The sequence below is a fragment of the Sciurus carolinensis genome, chromosome 8, assembly GCF_902686445.1.
Source record: "Sciurus carolinensis chromosome 8, mSciCar1.2, whole genome shotgun sequence".
In the NCBI taxonomy this organism is placed as follows: Eukaryota; Metazoa; Chordata; class Mammalia; order Rodentia; family Sciuridae; genus Sciurus; species Sciurus carolinensis.
This window is the reverse complement of record NC_062220.1, coordinates 19,536,740-19,563,554: the sequence shown is the minus strand read 5'-3', so window position 1 is coordinate 19,563,554 and position 26,815 is coordinate 19,536,740. Positions and strand designations below refer to the sequence as shown.

Sequence of the window (26,815 nt, the reverse complement as noted above, 5' to 3'; positions counted from 1 at the left end):
AGTTTTCTAAGGAATCTCCACACTGCTTTCCAGAGTGGCTGCACTAGTTTGCAGCCCCACCAGCAATGTAAGAGTGTACCTTTGTCCCCACATCCTCGCCAACACCTGTTGTTGCTTGTATTCTTGATAATCGCCATTCTAATTGGGGTGAGCTGGAATCTTAGAGTGGTTTTAATTTGCATTTCTCTAGACACAGTCTAACACACACACCCCTAAAGGGAGCTGAATTCTGTCCCTCTGGGTATCTCCAAGCCCACTGGAGATACCAGCTCACAGTCTGTTAATTAAATTCTTCCTCAAATTTCTCCGTGAGGGAGGCTGAAGTTCCTCAGAGTTTCTCTTTTCTTTGTCCTTCCAAGACCCCTGGGATCCAGATTGTAGATGAAAAGCCCCCTTTTAAAATGATCCTGTGTCCTTGATGGTCCTGGCCTTACGGAGTCTCCTCAGACCTTGCTTAAAAGATTTCATACTGGAGGGCGCGGCGGCCTGGCGGCGGGAGTGCAGGGCTGCTGCGCGGAGGGCGTGGGTTGAGGAGCGACGCCGGGGGCCGACCTCGGCGGCGTCCGCATTGCCCGAGATCCACGTGCTGGTAACCGAGCCGCGGATGCCGGGGCCTGGCCGGGAACTGGTGCGCCAGAGGTGCTCTAGCCTGTGGCGCGCGGGGCTGGCCGGGGGCGCCGCCTGGGCCTCGGGGGCGCAGCGCGGGCCGGGACGCCCTCCTCGCATCGCCGCTGCATCGCGCGGTGCCTCGCGCCCTCCCGGTGACCCGCCGGGCGCCCCGTGCGTTCCCCGCGCTCGCCGGGCTCCTGGACTTCGGGGAAAGTAGCGCAAAGTGTGTGGGTTTCCTGAGGGGAGGGAGGCGGAGGGAGAATTACTGGAGGGGCGGGATTCTCTGCCGCCGGAGTGGGCGCCACCGTGCAGATGGGTCAGGGGCGAGGTGTGCGGTGCGCCGAGGTAGGGGCTGCTCTTGCCGCCGAGGGGACTGGCGGCGGCCGTGGCGAATTTGCCTGTGAAGTGAGGACCTGATGGTCCGGTGTGGAAGAGCACCTCCCGCCAGCCCCCAGACCTCAGCCTCTTCGGGCCGAGGAAGCCGGGTGGAACCCCCTCGGTAGGCCTAGGTGACTCCACTGGGTGTGCCAGGTGACATCTCGGGGCGTGCTTTTATGGCTGGCGTGGCACCCCGCGCACGCTGGCTGGTATTGCTCTCAGGATCGTGCTTCTCTGGAGCCCAGGCACTGCTTCCCTTCCAGGTTGAGGAATGGAGAAAACAGCCTCAGACAGGAGCCCAGGAAGACCGCGAAGACAATCCGAAGTGGCAATTGAATGGTACTCTTGCTAGACATCTTCTGCCTGAGCATCTGAAATGAACCTCTCCGCATTGATTGTTTTGATTGGCCTAGAGCCAGGAGTACTGGATTCAGTTGACTTTAGGCCAAAAAGAAAACAGTCTAGATTGTCATCACAAACATACGAACCAGTGTGATGGTGAAATGAGATGAGGCTCCGAAATGGAACTGTAGCCACTGCATTAGCATTTATCATGTCATTCCTCACTTTATCTTGGTCTACTACGTGGCAAAATGGGAAAGAAAAACTAATTGCTTATCAACGAGAATAGCCGAGCACAGAATCTCCCAGCGCTCCCCAGAATTGAATAGTATTGTCCAACAGTACCAAGTGTAGGAGCTGAAACAAATGGAAGCAAGGATGCATTGAATAAGTTTTCAGGTAATACCCTAAAGCTACTAAAGTAGTTAACAAGCAAAAAATCCCTTCACGTGCCAACTATTTATTATCATTTGCCTCATTTATTGCAAAATGAAGGTAGCCTTCAGCCTGCTGTGCAAATCAGCAGTGGAAGAACAGGAGTTTCAATAGTAATGGGGATTCCCACAGTGAAGAGAGAAGTTAAATCTTACCTCATAGAAACTCTTCATTCCTTATTGATAATGTGTATCCTGAGGAGAAGATGGACTGTGTTATAGTAGTCTTCATAGGAGAGACAGATATTATGTACACAGTGTTGTGGCCAATCTGGAGAAAGAATGGAGAACAAAGCAAAACCTAGATTACTGTTTTCTAATGATGTATGCTCAAGAGAAGGGCATATATTACATTCAGCTTGAAGATGACATTACTGTCAAACAATTATTTTAATGCTATAAAAAACTTTGCACTTCAACTTTCTTCTGAGGAATGGATGATTCTAGAATCTTCCCAGCTGGGCTTCATTGGTAAAATGTTTCAAGTGCCAGACCTCACTCTGATCTTAGAATTCATATTTATGTTCTATAAGGAGAAACCCATCGATTGGCTTCTGGACCACATTCTCTGGGTCAAAGTCTGCAGCCCTGAAAAAGATGCAAAACATTGTGATAGGCAGAAGACAAATCTGCGCATTCACTTCCGACCCTCCCTCTTCCAGCATGTGGGTCTGCATTCAACCTTGTTGGGAAAAATCCATGAACTCACAAATAAAGATTACATGAAACCATTACTTCTTAAAATCCATGTCAACCCTCCTGCCGAGTTGTCTACTTCCTTGAAGTTTACCAAGGACACACACTGGAGAAAATGTACATGAGGGAGGATTTCTTCTGGGCCATAACCCCGATACCTGGAGACTACATCCTCTTCAAATTTGATAAGCCAGTCAACATAGAAAGTTATTTCTTCCACAGCGGCAACCAGGAGCATCCGGGAGATATTCTGCTCAACACAACTGTGGAAGTTTTGTCCTTTAAGAGAGAAGGTTTGGAGATAAGCAGAGAAACCAAAGACAAATGATTAGAAGATGGCTATTTCAGGATAGGAAAGTTTGAGAATGGTGTTGCAGAAGGAATGGTGGATCCTAGCCTCAATCCCATCTCAGCCTTTCGCCTGTCAGTCATCGAGAACTCTGCTGTGTGGGCCATTCTTAAGGAGATTTAAAAAATCACTAATTGATCATCTAAGAAACCAACATGTTTTCCAGTAACTGAAAGATAACTAAGCATGTATCTTTTTTTTTTTTTAAACTTGAACAGTGCCTCTTGTGAATCTATTGCAGATAAGACGATTGCTGTTTCCACTTGGAAAGCCAATCTCCCAAGGATAATTGTATTCATTTCAACTATACTGGTCTCCAATTTTAACTTGATGGAAACATTTTACAATTATGACAGCCTGTTATTGGGACTTGTACTGTTTTGGTGTTATACTAATACATCGAGTTGTACATATTGTTACATTCCTTAAATTTGAGAAAAACTAATGTTAAATACATTTTATGAAGGGGGTACTTTTGAAGTTTTTTATTTTACTATTATAGACCCTCTTTTATGGATTACCAGGGATTATATATATATATATAATATATATTTATATATATATATTATATATATATAAATATACATAAAATGTTATGGAGTTAATTTATTAGAAACCCTTAAGGAGTACATACTTTTGCAGTAAATTTTTGAATTGATACTTTTTTTGAGAACCAGTTACCTTGCTTTTTTAAGTTCTTTCTATATTTTTCTTTGGAAATGCAGACATTACAAATCAAAGCCATTTTTCAAATGCAAAAAACAAAAGATTTCACACTCACTATGCTCAATTTTGTAGACACATGGGGCAGAAGAATACATCACACTGTCACCTGACATTTATTATCAGTCATCATATCTGAAGCCCAGTAATGGCTAGGGGAGACCAGTAAGCCTGGCTTCCTCTGCATCTTTGTCATGTGGAGACCAAGATCTGCACAACTTAGCAGTCAGGGGACAATAAATCCAGTGAATCAGGGAGGGTTAAAGGGGCAAGATCACCAATCTTTGAGAAGCTCTCCAGAGAGACAGCCCTATGAGAGGGCAGTACTGGTGCAGGCACCAGAGTTTTGTTTACTCTTATCCATATGAGATCTTCAGCCTCAAAGGTAGTGGCAGGTTCACCACTAACCTGCCTACTGAAAAACTGGGACAAGTTCGACTGACAGACATTTAGGAAAAAGCACCTGATTTTCTTCTTCTGTCAGGTATGACCTCCATAGAGGTCATGGTCACCAGACCATGGCTTCTGATGGAGAATTAGGCCACCAGAGGGAAGTGTATATATTAATACTCTCTTGCAGGTTAGTTTGTTTTGTAAGGAAGGAAAATGATCTGAGATTCCCTATTTTCTGGCCATTGTTGTTCTGAGGAAGAACCCAAAATTATGTCAGCAGTGTAAGCTACACTCAGCTATGATTACTGCCATGATGACACAGAAGACTAAGGAGACACCTTCCAGGGTAGAAAAGTCAGAGAAATACCAAGAATTCCCAGTCCCTGTTTTTTTAGTCAGCTTTTTCACTGCTGTGACTAAAAGACCTGAGAAGAAGCCAGGGGCGGTGGCACATGCCTGTAATCCAGCCACTCAGGAAACTGAGGCAGGAGGGTCACAGGTTCAAAGCCAACTTCAGCAACTTAGTGAGGCCCTAAGCAACTTAGTTTGACCTTGTTTCTAAATAAAATATAAAAAGGGTCAAGGATGTGACTCAGTGATTGAACACCCTTGGGATGAATCCCCAGTACCAAAATAAATAAATGAAAAAACTCAACAAAAATTTTAGAGGAAAAGTTTATTTTAGGGCTCATGGTTCCAGAGGCCTCAGTCCATAGACAGCCAATTCCATTCCTCAGGGCTTGGAGTGAGTTCAACATCAGCAGAAGAGTGTGGTGTTGGGAAGCAGCTCAAGACATCTCACCATGAATCAGAGAGAGTTCCACTCAACAAGGACAAAATATGTACCCCAAAAGCATTCCCGAATGACCCACCTCCTCCAGCCACACCCTACCAGCCTTCACTTACCACTCAGTTAATCCTTATCAGGGGATTATTCCCCGATTGAGTTAAGACTCTCATAATCCCATCATTTTACCTCCAAACTCATGTATTGTCTTACACTTTGGGGGACATCTAATACCTAAACATTAACACCCTACTAACCCCTGCTGACAACTTTTGTGTCCTCCCCACTGAAGACCCCCCACATCTACCCGTAGAGGATGACAAAGCATACTACTACTTCAGGAAATGACGAGGGAAATTTGGGTCAACCAAGGTCCATTTTCGTTTTTTTCCCTTCAAAACCTGAGGCAAATAAAGATGGGCTTAGGAAAGTTCTCAGAGGTTCCAGACAAATAGATTGAGGTATTCCAAAACATGTCAAATGTTTGGTCCTACCTGGAAGGATATTATGTTACTGTTAACCATATTTTGAGCTCTAATGAAAAGGAGACTCTTAAGGGCAGCTGAGCATTTTGAAGATGATCTGAATCTCAGCCATGCCCCTGCAGCATAGACTAAGAGGAAATCTATCCATCTAGGGCACAGTCAGTTCCTAGAACAATCCTAGATAGGAACCAAACAAAGAACAGGATGACTGGAATATGAGACATTTTCAGGCTCTGGTCCTTGAAGGTCTCAGAAGGTTGAGGCAGAAGCCTACCAATTACTCTAAGATATCTGAAATTCATCAAGGTCCTCAGGAGAACCCCACAACCTTTCTGGAGAAACTCTGGGAGGCATTGAAAAAGCACATCATAGTGGATCCTGACTCTACAGAGGGTCACATAATTTTAGAGGATAAATTTATCAGTCATCTCCAAACATTTGGAGGAAGTTGAAAAAATTGGCATATGTCCCTGATCAGTCAGATGACAACCTTTGACTCACAACATCCATCTTTTATAATGTAGATCAGGAGGACAGGAAGGAAAGGGAATGTGGAGATAGAAGGAAGCCTGAAGTATTGGCCATGGTCCTGCAGGGGGAAGCTTTTAGGGTGTTAAAGGGGGTAAATGGTATGGACCTCAAATCACAAAAGGAACTTGTTTCCACTGGAAAGGAAGGACATAACCAAGTGGAATGCCAACATGTTAGGCAACCCCATCCAGGTCCTGTCCAATCTGTCAAGACCCTACAATCTGGAGGAATGAAAGTCCCAGAGGTGCAGGCAGTCATGGTTCAGATTCCTCCAGCGAGGACTGAAGGGGCCCAGGGTCAACCTTAATGGTTCTAGTGACTCTCATCACTACATATGAACCCCAGATATGCTTCTCAGTAGACAGCCAAAGGGTCAGCTTCCCTGTAGACACTGGCAGCAGCTTCTCTATACTTGTCTCTTATCCTGGAACCCCTCTCTCTGATACCATGATGATGCGAGGGTGTCTGGATGGCCTGTCACTGGATATTTTACTCCCCTGTTCAGCTATGAATAGGATGGGGTGATGAAATGATGCATTGATGTTTTCTCATGTAATCCTGAGAGTCCCCAGTTGCCCTACTCCTTTATTGGGAAGAGATATACTCTCAAAATTTCAGGCATCCATCACCATGAATTTGGTGTCCCAGGGCCATTATGTCTACCTCTATTAGGATGTGATATAAACTCTGAAGTATGGGCCACTGAGGGCAAAATCAGGTGAGCAAAAGATACAGTTCCAGTTAAAATAACTTTGAAGGACCTTCTGTCTTCCCACACCAGGGACAGCACTCCCTACACCCAGAGGCAAAAAGAAGTTTATTCAAAACCTTAAACAATAGGGACTCTTGGTGGCTTGCAATAGCTCCTGAAATACATCGGTTTGGAGAGTCCAGAAACTAAATAGGGAATGGCACCTTGTCCAAGATCTCGGGACAATCAGTGAAGCAGTCATCCCCCTCCATCCTGTGCTGCCCAACACTATATTTTGCTGTCTGAGATCCCAGTTGCCACTGCTTGGTTGGCTGTATTAGATTTAAAGGATGCCTTTCTGTGTACCCTTAGACATCCAGGCACAATATCTGTTTGACATTGAGGAGCCAGACAGTGGATCTCAGTTAACCTGGACAGCATTACTCCAGGATTCAGACATAGTTCCCTCTTGTGTGGACAGATCCTTGCCAAGGATCTTGCAGAATTCAAGAACAGGTCATCTGTAACTACCCTCTGATATGTGGATGATTCTTCTATGTACTACCACCCAGGTAGAATATCCAATGACCTCTACAGAGCTTCTAGTTATTTAGCCAAAAGAGGGTTTAAGGTCTCAAAGAAGCAAGTTCAATTATGCCAACCTCAGGTTCAATACTTGGAATTACAGTTGTCTCAGGGAATCCACAGGCTATTGGAAGAGAGGATTGCCCCTATGGGATGATAGCATCTATCTAGACCACATGACAACTCAGAGGATTTCAGGGGATAAGTGGCTATTGCAGGCTTTGAAACCCTGCAATATAGGAGAAAATAGCCAGATGCATTTAACAACTCCTCAAAAAAACTACACTGGTGACAACCACCCTAATATGGAAACCAAAGTCTGTTAAAGTATTCAAAGCCCTAAGAAAGGCCTTGCTTCAAGCTCTGGCTCTCAGCTTGCCTACAGAGCAAGAATTTAATCTGCTTGTGAGTGAAAGGGGAGAAATGGCCTTAGGGCTGATCACACAAAGAAGTGGGCCAGCTCAACAACCCATAGCATATCTCAGCAAAGAGCTTGATATGGAATCTCAAGGATGTCCCCATGGTGGCTGAAGTAGCCTTGCTGGTCCCTGAGGCAATTAAGATAATGCTGGGAAGGGACCTTACTGTATGCACTTCTCATGATCTTTCAGGAATTCTGAGTACTAAAGGAGGGTTATGGTTCTCAGATAACTGCCTTCTGAAATATCAACCCTTGTTTCTAGAAGAGCCAGTGACTCAAATAAAAACTTGGCAAAGATTTAAACCCAGCCACCTTCCAGAATCATTAGAAGGAAACCCTGAATATGATTGTCCTCCAGCCTTAGCCATAGATTACTCAGCCCATGGGAGACTCCAAAGTTCCCCTGTCCAGTCCAGATCTCGCTATGTACATGGATGGAAGTTCTTTTATGGAATGAGGGAACGCAAACCTGGATATGTCCTGGTAACTTTTTAATCATAGTGCTTGGGGTATTAATGTGGTAGGGAGCTGTATTATTCCCTGAATACCTGGTTTCCTTCAGAGTAATCAAAACCACACTTACTACACAAACTCCTGTCTTTCATCAACAACAAAATCTCTTCCTCTTTAACACAAAGGAACCTGACATGGACATCTATTGGAGACCACTGAACCAGTCACTGAGGGAACCCTCACTGCCACTTCTCAATGCCCCTTAACAGCTGGAAGTAGTTACTGCATAGTCATTCCAAGATGACTTCCACCATGAACCTCTTGGTCAACCCCATCAACCCTTAAAGGGATACTCCAACTGCTCTCATTGCCACTTCTTGGCTTGAAGCAGCAAGACTGGTCATTGTCCAATTCCTCTTGCAGCAGTAAGAGTTTTCTTATCAGAGCGGGGAATGAGATAGAAAAGGATAGGCAGTGGGAGTAGGTAAAGGTCAGAGAAGGTCGACAAAAGGGCAAGCTGGAGACGGTCATTTACAATGACCCTGTTGCCAAAAGCTCAGTCTTGTCCCTGATGCCAATCCAATAACAAGGACACAGTTGAGAAAAAGGATACAGTTTTTCTAGCAAAGGAGAAATACAGGGAATCCTGTCCCAAAGCCTATGATTCTGCCGATAATGGAGAATAGGATTTTTAAACAGGTGATTCAGAGAAAATGAGATTAGGGAGGAGAGATCAGGAAGGAGAAGGTCATCGAAAAGGTTGGGGAAAAAATTTTTAAAACCATGTAAGTTTCAAAGCAACAAATGATATAAAGTGTTAAGCATGTGGAAGGAGAGGAAGGAGAGAAAGATAACCCATTCCAGAAAGCCCTCTCTTAAAGGCATTAAACCCACCCAGGAGAGCAGAGTCCTCCTCTTCAAAGCCTCCCTTCCCAATAGAATTACACTGGCAGTTAAATTTTCAGCCTGAGTTTTGGAGGGAACCGTAGTATTCAAACCATAGCAGCTGTGACTCCTGTTTTATACAGGACAGATGGAGAGATGAAGTAACTTGCCCAAGGTCACAGCTAGTGAGTGCCAAGGCTGGAACTGACCCTCCTGCAGACAAACCCTGTGTTCAGCGGCCCTGATGTGAGAGTGCTGGATTATGCGATGTGGCTGAAACACAATGTCCACCTTGGGAGGTTCAGATGAGACTTGCCAGGCTGAAACGGGATCTGCTCCACTGTTACCTCTCATGCCTGAGCCACGACCTTCCTTAGAAGAGGAGACAGTTCCCAGCACTTTCTCTCTCTCTCAGCCATCTCCAGGGCTGGCAGTTTGTCCTGGGCAGTCAAGAGCTCAATGTTCACCCCTCAGGAAGATCACAGAGCAGGGACCCTGCGTTTGGACCCCAGCTATGCCACTTGTGTGTTTTGGGGAGGAGTGTACAAGAAACCCTTTCTACTCTCTGCCCAGCAGTCTTGCAGGTGTCAAAGTGCAAAGTTTTTGATGACACACTGAATTCTGTGCTTTCTGGCAGATTCTTTTTGAAGATGTCTTTGATGTGGCGAGTTTCCTGGACAAAAGTGAGGCTCCCAGTACCTCCAGCCCCAGGTGAGAAGGCAGTGTGAGACAGCGTGAGCAAGTGTGAGTAGGTGTGCAAATGTGTGGTGGGTATGAGATTGCATGAGCACGTGGGTGTGTGTGCTATGTGTATGAGTATGCACATGTGTGTGCACCTCTGCTGGGTGTTTCCTTCCTTTCCCTGCAGCTCCCAGATGGACAAAAATTCACTGAAAGTTCTCAGGAACCCATTTTCCCCTTTTTTTTTCCCCCTGTGGTTGAAGTGGACTTGATCCCAGGACTGCACTGTCGCTTTGGGATTGACATTGTCTGGGGCATCTTCAGAGAAGAAAATCTTCTGTCCCGGCCCAGGACTAGAACACACTAGGTTATCAGCTCAAGGTTGTACTGGGTTTCCCACTATGTCCTAGTCCTGCTTCAGGCTGCTACAGCCTTGCTATAAATTCATTGTTATACAAAATACCAAAAACTGGTTGCCTTATAAACAACAGCATTTATGTCTCATAGTTCTAGGGGCCAGGAAGTCCAAAGTCAAAGGCTAGCAGATACAATCTGGTGAGGGCCAGTTCCTCATAGGTGGCATCTTCTCAATGTCACCATGTCTTGCTGGCAAGAGAAGCCATTTGGCTAAAGCTGCAAAACCAAATAACAAACGAGAACTTTAGGTCACCTCACCTCTCGCTCTGCTTTGTTTTTCCCCCCAATATATTAGTGACTGGAGGCACCTTGATTGCTCTTTTAAGGAGGAAGAATGGTGAAAGCTCCAGTTGCCCACTCAAGAATTAGGACATAGAAATGTGAAACCGCCCTCTGAGTTCACAGCACCATCCACCAGCATCACTTGTAGGTCAGAGCTGAGGGGGACCAGGGAGGTGACAAGGGGAGGATGGTGGTAGAGGAGGTGACAGAGGGAAGCTGGGAGGCCTGTAGCTTCAGCCATCAAATTACCTGGATGGGCATGCAGATTCTGACAGTAACCTTGGAATTCATGGAAACCTTGAGCCGTAGCAGGTCAGTGTTTATTGAGTGCAGATTGTGTGGGCCCAGGGGGTGACTGGCAGGGCGACAGATTGAGCTCCCAGCCTGGCATCTGGCTTGGCTAACTCAGCTCTGCATGGTACTGATTTCATCATGCTGATTACCTCATGTGGGCCTGTCCATTAGCCCTGGCCCACCAGCTACTGGGAGGGGAGAGGCACTCCTCCAACCTTGACTCTGGACAAAATGGGCCTTTCTGTCTTTATGGAAATGTTGAAAATCTGCCCCTTCTGCACATGCCTCTTACAAAACTGCCTTTCCCTGGAGCTCGGGAACCACGTGCTCTGACAGAAAAAGGGCAGCCCAGGGAAGACAGGAGACTTTCCCAGGAGAGGGACCCTGCTCTCCTGGCCATCTTCATCCTGAGTTGGCTCCCTGATGACAGCACACAATAAGGATAAAGTACAGGGACTTGAACTTGGGAAGCTGAGCCTGGCTGGCAGCTGTTTAGTGAGAACACAGGAAGCACTCAGAAGACCTAGAGGTGTCAACCTAAGGAAGAGGAAGAAATGGAACTGCCTAACTGGACAGGATTTGAAGGGCCACAGGGGCAGGAGTGGGGGTGGGGGTAACATGCCTGCTCTTGAATGATTTGAGAGGTGACCTGGGTCCCCTAGAGCAGCTAAATCCAGGTCCTGGGTTTGCAGCAGAGTTTTTATAGCATTTTATAGAGTCTGACTCTATTATTTAAGCCCATCATTGCCACACGCTCATAAGAAATCAGACTTTAAAAAAAAAGTAGACTAGCAGGTGTATTGCAGTCATAAATTATTAAAAGAAAGAGAAAATCTGATGATGCAAGAGGGGAGACTGCTGCAGTGATTCCTTGAGTGGGAATCAGGGCTTCCAGGAAGAACCCAGGGATCTAAGCCAGGAGGGACACCCCAGGACGGGAGTACGGAGCCAGGAGCGGGAGAGATGTGAATTCTCTGCTGACGACTTCCCTATAGATTTCTCAGTGAAACAGGACACTGAGAATTAGCACGAGGATGGAGGCAGAGTCTTAGAAGACAGAGAAAGTGGTGGGCTTGGGAAAGCAGGAGCACAGAGGGCCCATGAAGTCCACGGTCAGGAATCTAAGGCCAGTCAGCAAGGCTGTGTGTTTTCTCCAGCACCACTGTGTCCAGGGACAGGGTGAGTGAAGAATGGTTTATGGTCAGTATTAAGGTTTTGCCAAGAGGTTGTGATGAGGAAAGGGGTGACCAAGAGCATTAAGAGCACAGGACAGTGCTTATTAAGATTGACCATGGAATTGAGGCTGGACAAGACGGAAGAAAGGGCAAGAGGGAGGTGGGAAAGACGGCGGTTCAGATCCTGGCTAGCTAAAGGGTTGTTGGACTTGGGAGACTAGAAGGAGTGAGCTACAAACAGTATTGCTGGAATTGTTGGAAATTGAGGATTGTGGGAGGCACAGCTGTGGGTAATCCCAAAGCCACCAAGTGAGACTTGACCACCAGGAGGGCAACAGAGGTAAGCGAAGGACTAGATTATTGTGAACCTTGAAGGAAGGAGAGACCAGAGGAAGCTCTCTAGGTATCAAGTCACCAAATGTTCAGACAGGATTATTGGGAGAGGGACAGCAGATGCACTAACATTCATGGGGAAGTGGGGTTTAGATGACAACAGCATGGAAGGACATGGTGGAAGTCTGATGGCATGAGGGTCAAAGTGTTCACTTTTTTCTGTTGATCAGCTTCCAGCACAATTTTCCAAAGTTTACATTTCATGCAAGTGTATTATCTAATTAGACAGCAAAGAAAAATATTTTGAGAAGTGGTTTATCACTGATCCCGTAAATGGATCAGTCTTTTTGTGAACTGACTGCAGAGTGTCTTCTAAGAACAAAATACTTGTATTAGGAATGAAACACTTTTTTAAAAGAGTAGAATTGGTTCAGAAACTTTACCAGCAAGTGGTGAGAAAAAATACATGACTTTGCATCAACTAACGGTACATGCAAGGAGGCCATCCTTGTGATAGCAGAATAATGTGGATTCTGGGTGTGGAGTGGAAGTTACTGTGTAACCCAGAAATCTACTGTCAGTGGACACTGACTGACAGCTTCACTGGGAGAAAATTCATAGTCAACCAGGTGGATTTGTAAAGATTTGGACATGTGTGCGTGTCATTTTCCCAAAGTTTAGATCAGATTCACGGTTTTAAGAAACAGCCATCATAGTATAAAGTAGTGCTATGGTCTGAATGTTTGTGTTCCCCCCAAAATTCATGTTAAAATTCTAAACCCAGGGTGATGGGATTAGGAGATGGGACCTTTCCGAGGCAATTAGGTCATGAGCAGAATTTCATGAAAGAGACTAGTGTCCCCATAACGGAGGCCTACAGAGATCTCTCCCACCTCCTGCAGCATGATGTTGGTGAGGATGTAGCCATCGAGGAGGAAGCCTGCCCTCACCCACCCCAATTTGTCAGAAACTTGATCTGGGATTTACTAGTCTCCAGCAATGTGAGAAATGCATTTGGTTTATAACAAGCCACTCAGTTAGTGTATTTTGTTATAGTAGCCTGAAAAGACTAAGACTTCCTGGCAGCCCTGTCAGGAACCCTGCTGGATTCCAGCTGGCCAGATTTGACCACTGGTCTGCATAAGAAATAAGCAATGATGCATAAAGGAAAAAATGAATTTTATGCAGGTTCCCCAGCTTGGCTTTTGGCAACAAGGCTGCAGCTAATACAGGATTTTAATTAGGACTACAGTAGGCCAAATAAGGACTCCTAAAGATGCCCAGTCTGACCCCCAAAACCTGTGAATGTCACCTTTAAAGTAGAGATTTTGCACAGATGACTAATTCATGATCTTAAGATGGGGAGATTATCCTAGGCAAACTGGATGGGCACTGAGTGTAAACACAAATATAAATAAAAGGAGGCAAGGAGGTCAGACGAGATGGAGATAAGGCAAAGGAGGCTGAGATCAAGGCATTATGCTCTGAAGATGAAGGAGGGGGCCATGAGCCAAGGAATACAGGCCCCTTCTAGAAGCTGGAAAAGGCAGGAAATGATTCTCCCCTAGAACCGCCAGGAGGAAGCAGGCCTGCCAATAACTTGATTTTATCCCTGTAAGACTCTTGTCAGACTCCCAGCTTCCAGAATTGGAAGAGAATAAATTGTGTTCTTTTATATCACTAAGTGTGTGATAATTTCTTAGGGCCACCACAGGAAACTAACACGGGAAGAGGAAAGTTCGAGTCTTCAAACTCAACACCTACCCAACTTCCTTGCAGAGCCCGCCCCACACCTTAGTTGTATTTCCAACCAAAAGAGGTGGGTTGTTTTTTTTTTGGGGGGCGGTGCGGTCGTCGTTGCTGCTGTTGTTTTTGGTGCAGGGGCACTTAACCCCTGAGCCACATCCCCAACCCTTTTTACATTTCATTTTAAGACAGGGTCTCACTAAGTTGCTTAGGGCCCTGCTAAGTTGCTGAAGCTTGCCTTGAACTTGTGATCCTTCTGCCTCAGCCTCCCAAATAGCTGGGATCATAGATGGGTGCCACTGTGCCCAGCATGAGGTGACTTTTTCTTCTGTCTTTGCAGTCACAGAGGAAGTTCCACACCTGGGGGGCCTGTGACCATCACCCTCAGCAGGGTGATAGAGAAGAAGCCAACAGGCAGGCAGAGGGAGCAGGGAGATGGACAGAGGGTATGTGTGGAGGGGAGGGAGAGAAAGAGAAGACTTAGCTCTCATCCTTTGGGCCCCGGTTCTTCTCAGGATCCTCCTATGGTTCTATAACCTTTCCCATTTTCCTTCCTTCCCGGTGACAAGGACCAATAAATCCCCTCCCCCATTGTTATGAGTTGAACCTTTCTCACTTGCAGCCAAGGGGCCCTGACTAAATGCATAGAGATCTCATACATGTCAGCAGGGAATTTGGAGGCCATGACCACCTCTGGATGGCTCTGCCAACCCATGTTCCTGCCACAGTGACTCTATGTGTCAGAAGATCTTAGAGGTATACTCAGCCTGGATCATCTTCTGGGGTGTCGCCTGTCATGTTCCTCTTGTGTACTTAGCACTCAGCCCTCAAGCACAGCAGGCTAGCACTGCTCCTGTAACATTCCAGGACTGGCCAAGCAACTGAGACACTGGTGCCATTCAGGATGGTTCTTAGGAGCATGAGCATCACGCGGGTCCATTAGACTTCAGTGTTTCACGCTTAACCCACGTGTCACCTCCTCGACCCCTCAAAGAGCAAAAGTCCTCATTTTAAGTGGCACTCTTCCTCATTCCCCAGATTCATTATATTTGAAGGAACAACTGAGCTGTCAACACCAGGAGGGGTGGAGACTGCTCTTCTCCCTGAGGGATTTTTGATGGAGAATAGAAATTACTAAACCTCTGAAAGTACATTACAGGAGCCAACTCCCCCACCCAGTGCCAAGGGAGAGGGGTCAATGGTGGATGAGAGAAGTCACAGGAGGCCCTGGTAGAAATGTGTTTTCTGTTTGGTTATGTTTGTTTGTTTTGTGGTGCAAGCACTCTACCAACTGAGCTACATCCCCAGCCCTGAAATGCGGTATTCTTGAAACAGCACCATGTTTCCCTTCCCCACCTCCAGATCCAAATGTCTGCCCTTGTTCTCCTGGAGGAGTGGGTGTGGCCAAATGAGGCTAGAGTTCTTGATGGGAAGGAGGGGTTGGGAGAGGGCTTGGATCTTTTTCTTGTTAGCAGGACCTAGTGCTTGTCAAAAATTGAAGGCAAAAACCTGAGCCCTCCAGGGAAACAGTGGAAGTTTCTGGAAAACTCCCAGGTAGTAGAGCTGAGAACAGTTTCCTGGCAGCCTGTAACCTAGCCCAGTCTGGCAGAGCCTGTAGTCTCAGCAGATGCTTCATTCCTGTCTGGCACTCCTGGACCTGGCCTCCTGGGCCTGGCAACTCCTTCCCTACCTGGAAGGGGCCTGACTTCTGCTACTCCATGGCTGTCTGGTCTCCAAGCTGCATTAACTCCTGGAGGGAGACTGAAGAGCAGTCAGGAGACCAAGGGGAGACTGTGAGCAGAACAGGGTACACCATGCGTGACTGGGCCACGTAGACCTGCTGGGTCTGTGTCCTGCTTTAACTCAACTTAAATAAGACCAGGCCAGCCTCTTTTTCTGGTTGGTGCCAAAGAGAAGTAAAAGAAGGTTCCTGCTGTGCCCGAAACCCTTAAGAGAAAGCAGAGGAATTTCACAGAGCTGAAAGTAAAGTGACTGAGAAAGAATTTGGCCCAAAAGATGCATTGAAAGGCAAGGAGGAAGCTTAGCTATGAAAAAGCCAAGGAATATAGGCAGATGTACAGAACGGAGATTCAGATGGCCAGGGTGGCAGGAGAAGCTGGCAACTTCTATCTACCTGCAGAACTCCAATTGGCATTTGGCATCAGGATCAGAGGTATCACTGGTGTGAGCCCAAAGGTTCAGAAGGTGTTACAACTTCTTCACCTTCGCCAGATCTTCAGCGGCACCTTCATTAATCTCAACATGGTTTCAGTTAACATGCTGAGGATCAGGGAATCTCATATTGCACGGGGTACCCAAACCTGAATTCAGTGAATGAACGAATCTACAAGCGTGGCTATGGCAAAATCAAGAAGAAACAAATTGCTTTGACAGGTAACGCTTTAATTGCTCACTCTTCAGCTAAATATGGCATCATCCGCATGGGGTAGCTGATTCATGAGATTAACACTGTTGGAAAATGCTTCAAAGAAGCAATAAGTTCCTGTGATCCTTCCAATTATCCTCTGCAAGAGGTAGAATGAAGAAAAAGACCACTGATTCTGTAGACGGTAGAGATGCTTCACCAGATCAACAGGCTTATTAGAAGGATGAACTAAGTTACCTACCATGGTATTTTTGTAATCTGGTCAGTTAATAAAACAGTACCTGTTCTCAATTAGAAACAAAAAAACCAGGCCACAGGTTCCGGATCCCTATGGGATGGTGCCAGCAGCTGGCAGGAGGCGCAGGAGAAGCAGTGTGCTCTTGAAGGCTCCTGAACACCCTCAATCTCTCGCCCTCAATCTTACCCCTTGACCTAAAGGAGAAGCTTTTGTGAGTGTGTGTGTGTGTGTGTGTGTGTGTGTGTGTAGTGGTGTGTGTGGGTGTCAGTGCACACTACTGGGGATTGAACTCAGGGGTGCTATACCCCTAGCCTGTTTTATCTTTTACTTTGAGATAGGGTGGTCTTGCTAAGTTGCCCAGGTTGGTCTCAAACTTGTGATCTTCCTGCCTTAGCCTCCTCAGTTGTGGGATTACAGGTGTGTGGCACTGCACCTGGCAGAAGAACCTTTCATATGATTTTTCCAGGGAAGGTGAGTGGGTCCCAGACAGGTGGGTGTCTCAGTTGTCCAGTATTTCAAAAAGTGTCTTCCTCTGGTATGTGGGTTATGTACATCTTATCTCGTTCATACAGGTCTGCCAGAGAGGTGTCCAGTGGATCTGAAGAAGACATAAATGATCAAAGTTTCTGTGTTCATTAAAGTGAGTTGTAAGACAGGTGTGGGGTGCATGCCATAACCCCAGCTATTCAGGAGGCTCAGGCAGGAGCGTCACAGGTTCAAGCTGAGCCTGGGCAATTTAGTGAGACCCTGTCTCAAATTTTAAAATCAAGAAATGTTAAGAGGGTTGGGATACAACTCAGTGGTAGAATGCTTGGCTAGCAAGCCTGGAGCCCTGGGTTCAATCCCACGTACCGTTAAAAAAAAAAAAAAAAAAAAAAGTGGCATGTGCCTGATTTTTGTTGTGGTGGTATTCTGGCCATAGCTTGGGACTAGGGAGTGCTGGGAAGGGGGATTTGTCTCTACCCTACCTAACTTTAATGTGCATTTAACCTTCAAAGATAGCCTTTAGTGGGCAGCTCAACCTTAAAATACAGAGCAGACAGGATCAAAGAGACACTTTTGAGAATTGGGTCTATATTGGGGGATGGACCTCTCAGTGTCGCCTTTCAGCAAACAGCCCCACCCAGGCCTCTTCCTCCCAATCTTTCAAAATACTGTAGTGCACAGTGGAGGAGCAGAGTTCCATGTGGACAGCAGCCACAGGTGTCCAAAGGAACTGGGAGAAGAGCAGGAGGACAGGTCGAAGTCTCCACAATGACGAAGTGACCAGGGCAGAGCCTGCGGGTCACCATCATAATCTGAAGTTTCCTGGCTGCCACAGTGTACTGGAGCTGGAGGTGTTGGGGAGGTGGACACCTCCCATTCATAACGCAGATCCGTGCATTCTGGGAAGGCCAGAGTGTGGCCAGGGCTAGGCCATGTAGGGGGACCATCCTTCTCACATCCTGGTTTCTGTGGCACCTGACAGGTGCTCTCTGGAGGAAGTCTGAGAGCAGTGGGCAGGTTGACTCATGTCCACCTCACCTTTGCCACCGTGTTTCAGCCTGGGCCAGAAGGGGAGGACCTGGGTGCAAGAGGCCGTGCAGAACTTGGTGCCAATCCCCCAGGGAAGACCATAGACCTCTGAGGACTTTGGAGTCTCCTTGGATTCCTCCTGAACTTGATTCCATGCCAGGATGCCTCGCTCCTCCAGACCTCCTAATGCAGGAGAGGAGAAGTCAAGACTGGGTCCTGATGACATGGAAAGAGGGCAGAGAGAGTCTCTGGTACCCCCATGCTGGCACCTGAGGCCTCCTCTTGGACCCCATCAATATTCCTCCCTCATCTCCTCCCCTCTTCCTCTGCCTCCCTCTGCTCCTCTGCCTCCCTCTGCTCCTCCTCCCCTTCCTCCACCCTCTCCTCCAAGCCCATCTCAAGAATCACAGCTCAGCTCAGCTCAGCAGCCATCCTCTGAGCTCCTACTCACAAGGTGCCCAGCACAACCACGGAGGAACCCCCTCTCCACAGCTCTAGGGAACAGAGCTGTTCACACTTGAATGTTCATGGAACAATTGGTGGACAGTAACAATGTAGGGACAGATACCATGAGGCAGGTGCTACCACAGAGGTCCTTAGGAGAGCTGAGGGAGGGTCCAGAAGAGAAAGAGAGGTGGCTTGGACAGCCCCTCCCAGAGCCATCAGAGACTCGACCTCTTGCTTTCCACCATCAGCTCCCTGGAACCCTGCACACTGTTTGGTCCCCATAGCACCTATTACCTGGGACTATACTTGTCTGCTTTCTTGACTGTTTTCCACTTAGCCTGTGGACTTATGTAAGGGGCATATCTTACTAGTCTTTGTATTCTCAGTGCCTAGCACCTGGTATATAGCAAATGCTTCATGGATTTCTATTAATATTATGAGAGAATGAATGAGTATGTATATGATATGGCTCACCCATTAAATTATAGGCTTCATGAAAGCCAGGACAGAATCTTTTTCCTTTTGTTTCTGGTACATCTCCCATTCTGGGCTCTGCTATAGGTTGAACTGACTCTCCCTTAAAGTTCATATGTTGAAATCCTAATCCAAGTTTCTCAGAATGTGACTATTTGGAGATAGGAACCTTACAAGGAGGTAATTAAGTTACAGTGAGGTCTTTAGGATAAGTCCTAATCCAACGAGGCTGGCATCTTTGGAAGAAGAGATTAGGAGGCTGCAGTTGTAGCTCAGTGGTAGAGTGCTTCCCTAGCATGTGTAGGCCATGAGGTTTGATCCTCAGCATCACATAAAAAATAAATAAATAAAAGAGTTCTAAAAAATATATTAAAGAAAGAAGAATTTAGGACACTAGGAATGTGCACATACAGAGGAAAAGCTATCTGCAAACCAAGGAGAGAGGCCTCAGGAGAAAACAAATCTATTAACTCCTTGATCCTAGATTTCTAGCCTCCAGAACTGAGAAAGAATAGATTTTTGTTGTTTAATTCCCAGGGCTGGGATGTTTTGTTACAGCAGCCTGAGCTAACTAATACAGACCCGTCCGGACCCTCATCTCCAGATCCAGAGCACAGGGTATGCTGTGACCAGCCTGACACAGTAGTCACAGCCTGAAGGTTTCTAGGTCGCCCAGACTGTACCCATCTACCCACACTGCCAGCTCACAGGTGAGCCCTACCAGGGATGGTATTATCGAGGAGAAAGCCCAGAAATCCACCAACAAACATGCCGGTGGTCAGCAACACCTGGATGACCTGGTCCAGCTGGAGAATCCCTAGAGTGAGACAAAAGTGACAGGTTCACAGGACCATGGGTTGGTCCCCATAGCTCCACAACCAGAGTGGCGACTGTGTAGGGGACAGAGTGGAGTGATGGCTGGAGAGGTGAGGAGCGCTCACCTGTCTGCAGCCTCTCAGGGTTCTTGGTCACCCAGTTGGGAATGGCGAGGCCACAGTAGATGGAGAAGCCAAAGACAAACAGGTTCCTGGATGAGTTCATGTCCACGAACTGCAGGAGAAAGGCCCAGAGGGAGGAGCTGGTATCAGAAGTTTGGACACTTTGGCTGTTTCTCCCTTCCATTTGAGAGCAGTGTGGTTCCAACCCAAGGATTCCCTTCTCCTCCCCAGGCCCTGTCCCATCCTGTTCACCTGCATCCTGTGGGCTCCTGCTGCTTTTCTCGCCCATCTCACCTGCAGATTGGAGATCCCCACGGCGCTGATGACCCCAAACATGACGAGGAACATGCCCCCGATCACTGGAGTTGGAATGGTGGCAAACACAGCCCCGATCTTCCCAAAAACACCCATCAGGAGCAGCACGCAGCCCGCCGTGACGATCACCATCCTGCTGCCCACCTGTGGCACCAGGGAGAGGGGGAGCCTTGTTACAGGTCACCCTGAACACTGCTGAGGTGGACTCTCAGGAGCAGGCCCCGTTCCCCAGGACAGCCCCTCTGCTCCCAAATGGGGTTGGGAAGAGAGAAAATGAGGGCTGAACTTGGTGCCCAGCCTCTGCCTCACCTCTCCACTGTCTCTCTCAGACCTGTCCACACACTGGCCCAAGGGCTTGTCCCCTGGGAAGCCTGTGCAGTGAGGGGATTAGCCTCTCTGGGGTGGCAGAGTGGCCTCATGCGTAAGAATGGGGGTCTGAGAGCCCATCTCAGCCCTGCTTCTCACCAACAGCCAATGCCTGGTTTGCAATAGAGATTCCCGAAAGGCTGCGAGTCTTGGAATGCTAAAGAAATATGTTTAGCTATCTCTTTATAATGGCTTTTAGATCTTGAAATAAAACACAGTTTCTACACAGGCTTCAAAAAAGCTCCCCCTGAGAATATCTTTCAGATAGAGTGCTAATTTCCAGAATATATAAAGAACTCAAAAAACTCTACACCAAGAATACAAATAATCCAATCAACAAATGGGCTAAGGAAATGAACAGACACTTCACAGAAGAAGATGTACAAGCAATCAACAGATATATGAAAAAATATTCAACATCTCTAGTAATAAGAGAAATGCAAATCAAAACTACCCTAAGATTCCATCTCACCCCTATTAGAATGGCGATTATCAAGAACACAAGCAACAATAGGTGTTGGTGAGGATGTGGGGAAAAAGGTACACTCATACATTGCTGGTGGGGTTGCAAATTAGTGCAGCCACTCTGGAAAGCAGTATGGAGATTCCTCAGAAAGCTTGGAATGGAACCACCATTTGACCCAGCTATCCCACTCCTTGGCCTATACCCAAAGGACTTAAAATCAGCATACTACAGAGATACAGCCACATCAATGTTCATTGCTGCTCAATTCACCATAGCCAGATTGTGGAACCAACCTAGATGTCCTTCAATTGATGAATGGATAAAGAAACTGTGGCATATATATATACAATGGAATATTACTCCGCCATAAAGAATGATAAAATTATGGCATTTGCAGGCAAATGGATGAAATTGGAGAATATCATGCAAAGTGAGATAAGCCAATCTCAAAAAACTAAAGGACAAATGATCTCACTGATAAGCGGATGAGGACATATAATGGGGGGTTGGAGGGGTTAGCGTTAGGGTTAGGGTTAGGTTTAGGGTTAGGGTTAAGGAGCGTGGCAAGAATGGAGGAAGGAAGGACTGTATAGAGGGAAAAGAGGGGTGGGAGGGGTGGGGGGAAGGGAAAAAATAACAGAATGAGTCAAACAACATTACCCTATGTAAATTTATGATTACACAAATGGTATGCCTTGACTCCATGTACAAATAGATAAACAACTTGTATCCCATTTGTTTACAATAAAAAAAAAAAGATCCCCCTACTGTGGGGATCATGGACCTTCGTCAATATCCACCCCATCCCATAGCTGGTCTCATATTGCTGGGGCACACAGCTGTCACTACTGACATAGTCAGGACTCAGACTGGGATTTGGGTGACAACTTCTCTTAGAAATGACCTCTGAGTTTCAGTGTAATAATACTATTCTGTATGATACTGCAGTGGTATATATGTGTCATTATACATGTGTCTAAACCTGCAAGATGTGCAACACCAAGAGTGAACAAAATGTGAACTATGGATTGTGGGTGGTGATGATCATGTCAGTTCGTCAATCATAACAGATGCACCACCATAGTGGCAGAAATAGGTCTCATTATCTCTTACACAATCTAACTGTGAACCTAAAACTAGTTGGAAACAAGTCTTCCAAAAATGACCCCTAATTTTGGGAATTCCATATCATTCTTAAAAGTTAGTGCTGTACCACAAATATTCTTGTCCTCAGGAGTCCAGTGTTGATGAACACATTTAGATAGTTCTTGAACCTGTTTCTCATTCCTGTGTACCTACCCCTGGCCCCTAAAAGATACTGTAATGTAGTTTCAGTCTTGCAAGATGAAAAAGTTTTAGAGATCTGTTATACAACAATTTACATATGATAACCACTACTGAATTGTATACCTAAAAACGGTTACCAGGGTAAATGTATGTTTGGTGCTTTTTACCACAATTAAAACCTCAACTAAAGTCCATTAATGCAATGATAAAGTAGCAGATTGTGCATTTGCCCATTTTACTCTTTTCAAGCTAAGAGTTTATTTATTTAACTGTCTTCATTAGGAATTCCTATTACATCAAGAACCTTTTGTTTAGTTTACAGCCTTGACAATTAGCTATGGGGGCACAGGCATGACTACAAACACAATGGATAGACTTGTCAGGGTCAACCAATGTCCTTTGCACATGCCACTCATCTCATAAGGATGGTAGTCATTCCCCAATCCTATTACTGCAAGCACTTCACAAACAGCCTTGGGTCTTTTTAGTCTCAGGACTGACATTTGGGCTGGCAGCATGACATCCTAGAGAACTGGCAGAACTCTGGCCTTTAGTCTTTTTCCCCTAAGACTTGGAGAGAACCAAGTAGTAGTGGGAACTCATTGCGGGAGAGACACAACAGTGTAGTACCCCAAAGGGCCACAAGGGGCCGGACGAGTTCATAAAACCAAGTGTTCTTACTACTTGGCCTCTTTCCTGGTTTCTCTCTCTCACACTTGATTTGTAGCCTGCTTTTCATCTGTGTATCTTTATTTCCTATTTCCCCCCATCTCCTCTAATGGTATTAATTTAGAAATTATGTCCAGAAAAATAGACTTTTTTATTGAAAATAATTTTTTGTTGGCATGAGATTTGTTCCCTTTAGTGGGAAAGGAAATATCTGCTGCTTCAAACTCATGTAGCACACTGTGCCATATTTCTGTGTGGGTTGGTGGTCCTCCTGTGGAAAGATGTTCCCCTCACCTGCATGAACGGCTTTGAACTCTTAAAGAGTGGGTGTCATGGAACACAGGACTTGCTGTAGGGTTGGGTGCTTAGCTCAGCCATTCACTCAGAGTTTAGCTCCTACTATGCCAGAGGTCATGCAGAGCACAGAGGAGAGAGATCTGATGCTGTAAAGCCTCAGAGCCTTCAGGATGCACATCAGAGCCACCGAGGGAGCCATGATACAGGGCGAGTTGGGGTGTGGGGGAGGGGAAGTGTTCTGTTTCTCCTGGGCTCACAGGACATGTGCTGGGAACCACCACCAGAGTACAATGAAGCACATGGAAAGAGAAAAAGCATCACTATGACTTTCTAAATCACTTTATTTATTTTTGGTAGCCGAAATTGAAGGCAGGCATGCTTACCCACTGAGCCCCAGCCCCAGCCCTCTTTTTAGTTTTTATTTTGAGACAGGGTCTCACTAAGTTGCTTAGAGCCTCGTTAAGTTACTGAGGCTGGCCTTGAACTTGTGATCCTCCTGCCTCAGCCTTCCCAGCCACTGGGATTACAGGCTTCACCACAGCACCTGGCTCTAAGTCACTTTAGAAAGCATCATTCTCAAGAGTTCTTGCTGACCTGATGGAACTATACTGTAGAAAATGGGGAGCCATGAGAAGATTTTAAGCAGAGACCAACCTAATCAGAATTGGGTTCTAAAAGGACCCTTGGGCAGTCATGTGGTAGGTGGATTAGAGGTGGGCAAGATCCTGAGAAGACAGTATGGGAGGCACTAGTTTAACCAGCTGGGAGATGAACAGGCTGTGGCACTGGGAAAGATGAAGGGAGACAGGAAGGGAGCCATGTGGAGAAATTAGAACTAACAGGTGAACAAGAAGCTAAGGATGACATGCCCGGTGGGGTGAACCAAGATAGGGACTGCAGAGGTCAGATAGGGCATGTGCTGGGCTTCCCAGAAGCCATGTGTGTGAGGAGTCCTGGGGACAACAGGAGGGGCTGGCCAGGTACAGTGGATCGTTCGGGGCTGGAGGTAATGAAACCCCCACCTAAACTCCAGAAAGGAGGACTGTCTTCAGTGCGTGCCAGTGCCAGAACAGACTCTGCCTGCAGCATGGCCACAATCAAATAAGGTCAAGTATGTAAAGCCCAGCCACGGGCCCTGCAAAGGCACCATGTCCTAACCCCTGAATTGTGAATGTGTTGCCTTAACTGGAAAAGCAACTCTGCTGGTGTGATTGCATTAAGGACCTTGGGAAGGGAGAGTAACCAGGTGGGCCCAGTCTATGTCCATGGGTTCTGGAATGCAGAGAACCTTTCCCACAGTGGCAGAGGAAGATGGAGAAAGTGGCCACAGTACAATCACGGCAAATTATGGATGACAGAAAATGACAGGGTAAGGGTCCCCCCAGAGGCTCCAGAGAGGAACACAGTCCTGCCGACACCAACATTTTAGCCCCACGAGACTGGTGTCCAAAATCTGGCCTCCAGATCAAGATAATAAGTTGGGGTTGTTTGAAGCCATCGATTTGTGATAATTTGTTAGAGAAGCAACAGGAAACTAACAGGTATGGTGACAGACTCAGGTGCCCAGACTGTCACTTACCCTGGTGATGCCCAGCGCTCCGACGTTCTCACTGTAAGAGGTGGTGCCATTCCCTGTCCCCCAGGCTCCTGCCAGCAAGCAGCCAAGGCCCTCGATGCCAATGCCACGGTTGATGGCATGCTTTGGAGGAGGTGGGGCTCCCACCAGCCGGGCACAGGCGTAGTAATCACCCACAGACTCCACCATGGAGGAGATCACCCCAGCGATGATGCCAAAGACCCCAGCCAGGCTGACGGTGGGGTGGCCCCACTGCCCTGAAAATGCAATGCAGGGGGAGTCCAGTCAGAGGAGGCTGAGGAAACCGAAGTCATTTCTTGGTAAGAGGGATTTCTGGGAGGCTGTAAGAGTCCTCAGCTTTCACAACTGTCCAGAGGCTTTGGCTGGGATTCCTGCCCTGCCATTCCTCCTGAACCACATCAGATGTCCAGAACTTGAGGTCACTGTGCACAGAAGGAGGCAGAAATGACCTTTTCCTAGGGAGGCCTTGAAGGTTTCAAAAGCTGAGACTCTTAAGGGAGGCCCTAGGTCCACATCCCTGAGGCCAGGTTGGCCATGCCTGGACACCTTGTATACTTTTACACTATGAGGCAAAACCATAGGGAAAGAGGAGCAGAAGTGGTCTAAGGGATTACCTGGTCTCCCCAGAAATACTCCAGTTCAGTGCTGTGTCTCCCTTTTGTGAGATCCATTGAAACCATGAGGAGACATGAAGGTCCAGCTGGAGGTCAGGCCTCTCTCTTCCCCCCCCGACCCATCCCCAGGCTTAAGGGTTCTGGGCAATGTGGAGGACCAGGGAGGTCGCCCAGCTTTGAGGGAGGTCTGGGAGGGCCAGCCTTTGTCCACCACCCCAAAGAATTCTTAGAACAACCTGGGGTCTCCTTTTTTAGGAATATGGATTCCCTGGGGCCTATCCCTCCTTAACAATCCCTCCCCAGCCCTGTTCATGTCTCTAACCAGTGACCTGAGCCACGCAGTCTGTGTCCCAAGCAAGAAGGGACACCTATCTTCTCCTTACCTGGGTAAGGGATGCGGAACCAAGGGGCCTGGCTCAGGACGCTGCTTTTGGTGTCAGTGCGGGCCAGGTACCCATAGGCAGTGGGCGACGAGGGGAGAGTGTTGGTGACCGTGAGCACGAAGCAGATGAGCCAGGAGATGCAGAGAGCCAGCAGCACCTGCCAGAGGGAGCGTCCCTTCAAGCTCTGCCAGTTCCTGCCCCCTTTCCCGCCTCAGGAGGGGTCCACAAACACTCTGAGATGAGGAAGTGCTGGGTGACCAACACTGCTAATGACAACAGGAACCTGCTGTGTCCATGGATAAATCAGCATGTTAAAGAAACAGACTGGAAATAACACAAAATAATCTATGGGAGGAGACTATGGGGCAGAAAGTCCAGCCCACTGGGCACAGCATGGAGCAGCATTACACCAGGCTCTCTCTCTGATTGCTGACCATGTGACCTGGGAGGAAACCCTCTGGGCCTTGGTTTTCTCATCTGTACCATGGAATCACAATCACTACTCTGCAGGCCTGAAACAGGGCCTGGAAGTGAGGTCCTCAGATACATGAATTTTATGTTCAGTGGTGGGACTCCAGAACTCCAGATTCTTAATGAATTCTTCAAGTGATTCACGTACACACCGAATTTTAGAATCATTGGACTGCAGGTTTGTTGAAAGATCAACAAGATCATTATGTGGAAGTTTCTTTATACCTTGAGAAATACAGTTCACAGTTAAACCTGAAGACACAGCCATGTTGGCAGCTCCACACGCTGGACAGGGTTGTGTGAATTCAACAAAGAAGGCTCTAGGAAGGGAGACGCCATCTTCCTCACCAGCACTTGGATGACCCATGAGCCACTGGGAAAGACCTGATCTAAGCAACTCATCTCAGCAGGCTCTTTCAGGCCCTTAGATTTGCATCCTTCAAGGTGAACCGGGCTGTCTCTCCCAGTACCTTGCTGTGAGGACAACCAGATATATGAGAAGACTGTCCCACACCTGTGCCCAGAACAGTGACTAGGGCTTCTGGGACCTGGAATGCAATGCCACCAACTGCCAGGAGGTACACCCCACAGACCTGATTCTTTTTCTGCCTCCCAGGAAGAGGTCATGACACATGGAGGAGCTTTGATTTGGGGGCCACCTG

At 47.0% G+C, this 26,815-nt stretch overlaps 2 protein-coding genes and 1 pseudogene across 2 annotated transcripts in view; 1 reads left to right on the top strand and 2 right to left on the bottom strand.

Annotated features, from left to right (window-relative positions):
• Positions 1 to 726, bottom strand: part of LOC124991265 (solute carrier family 23 member 1-like) — a 46,607-nt gene extending 45,881 nt beyond the window's left edge. Inside the window, exon 1 of the mRNA XM_047562096.1 lies at positions 471 to 726. Within this exon, the coding sequence (XP_047418052.1) occupies positions 471 to 726 (256 nt within the window). The remainder of the gene's footprint in view (positions 1 to 470) is intronic.
• A 769-nt stretch (positions 727 to 1,495) lies between these two features.
• Positions 1,496 to 2,946, top strand: LOC124991765 (alpha-1,3-mannosyl-glycoprotein 4-beta-N-acetylglucosaminyltransferase A-like; annotated as a pseudogene).
• Positions 2,947 to 17,752: 14,806 nt separating this feature from the next.
• Positions 17,753 to 26,815, bottom strand: part of LOC124991653 (solute carrier family 23 member 1-like) — a 42,291-nt gene continuing 33,228 nt past the window's right edge. The window contains exons 7-12 of the mRNA XM_047562387.1: positions 25,683 to 25,839; positions 24,668 to 24,921; positions 19,983 to 20,147; positions 19,692 to 19,800; positions 19,472 to 19,567; positions 17,753 to 18,012 (exon numbers count right to left, since the gene is read on the bottom strand). Of these exons, the coding sequence (XP_047418343.1) occupies positions 17,753 to 18,012; positions 19,472 to 19,567; positions 19,692 to 19,800; positions 19,983 to 20,147; positions 24,668 to 24,921; positions 25,683 to 25,839 (1,041 nt within the window). The remainder of the gene's footprint in view (positions 18,013 to 19,471; positions 19,568 to 19,691; positions 19,801 to 19,982; positions 20,148 to 24,667; positions 24,922 to 25,682; positions 25,840 to 26,815) is intronic.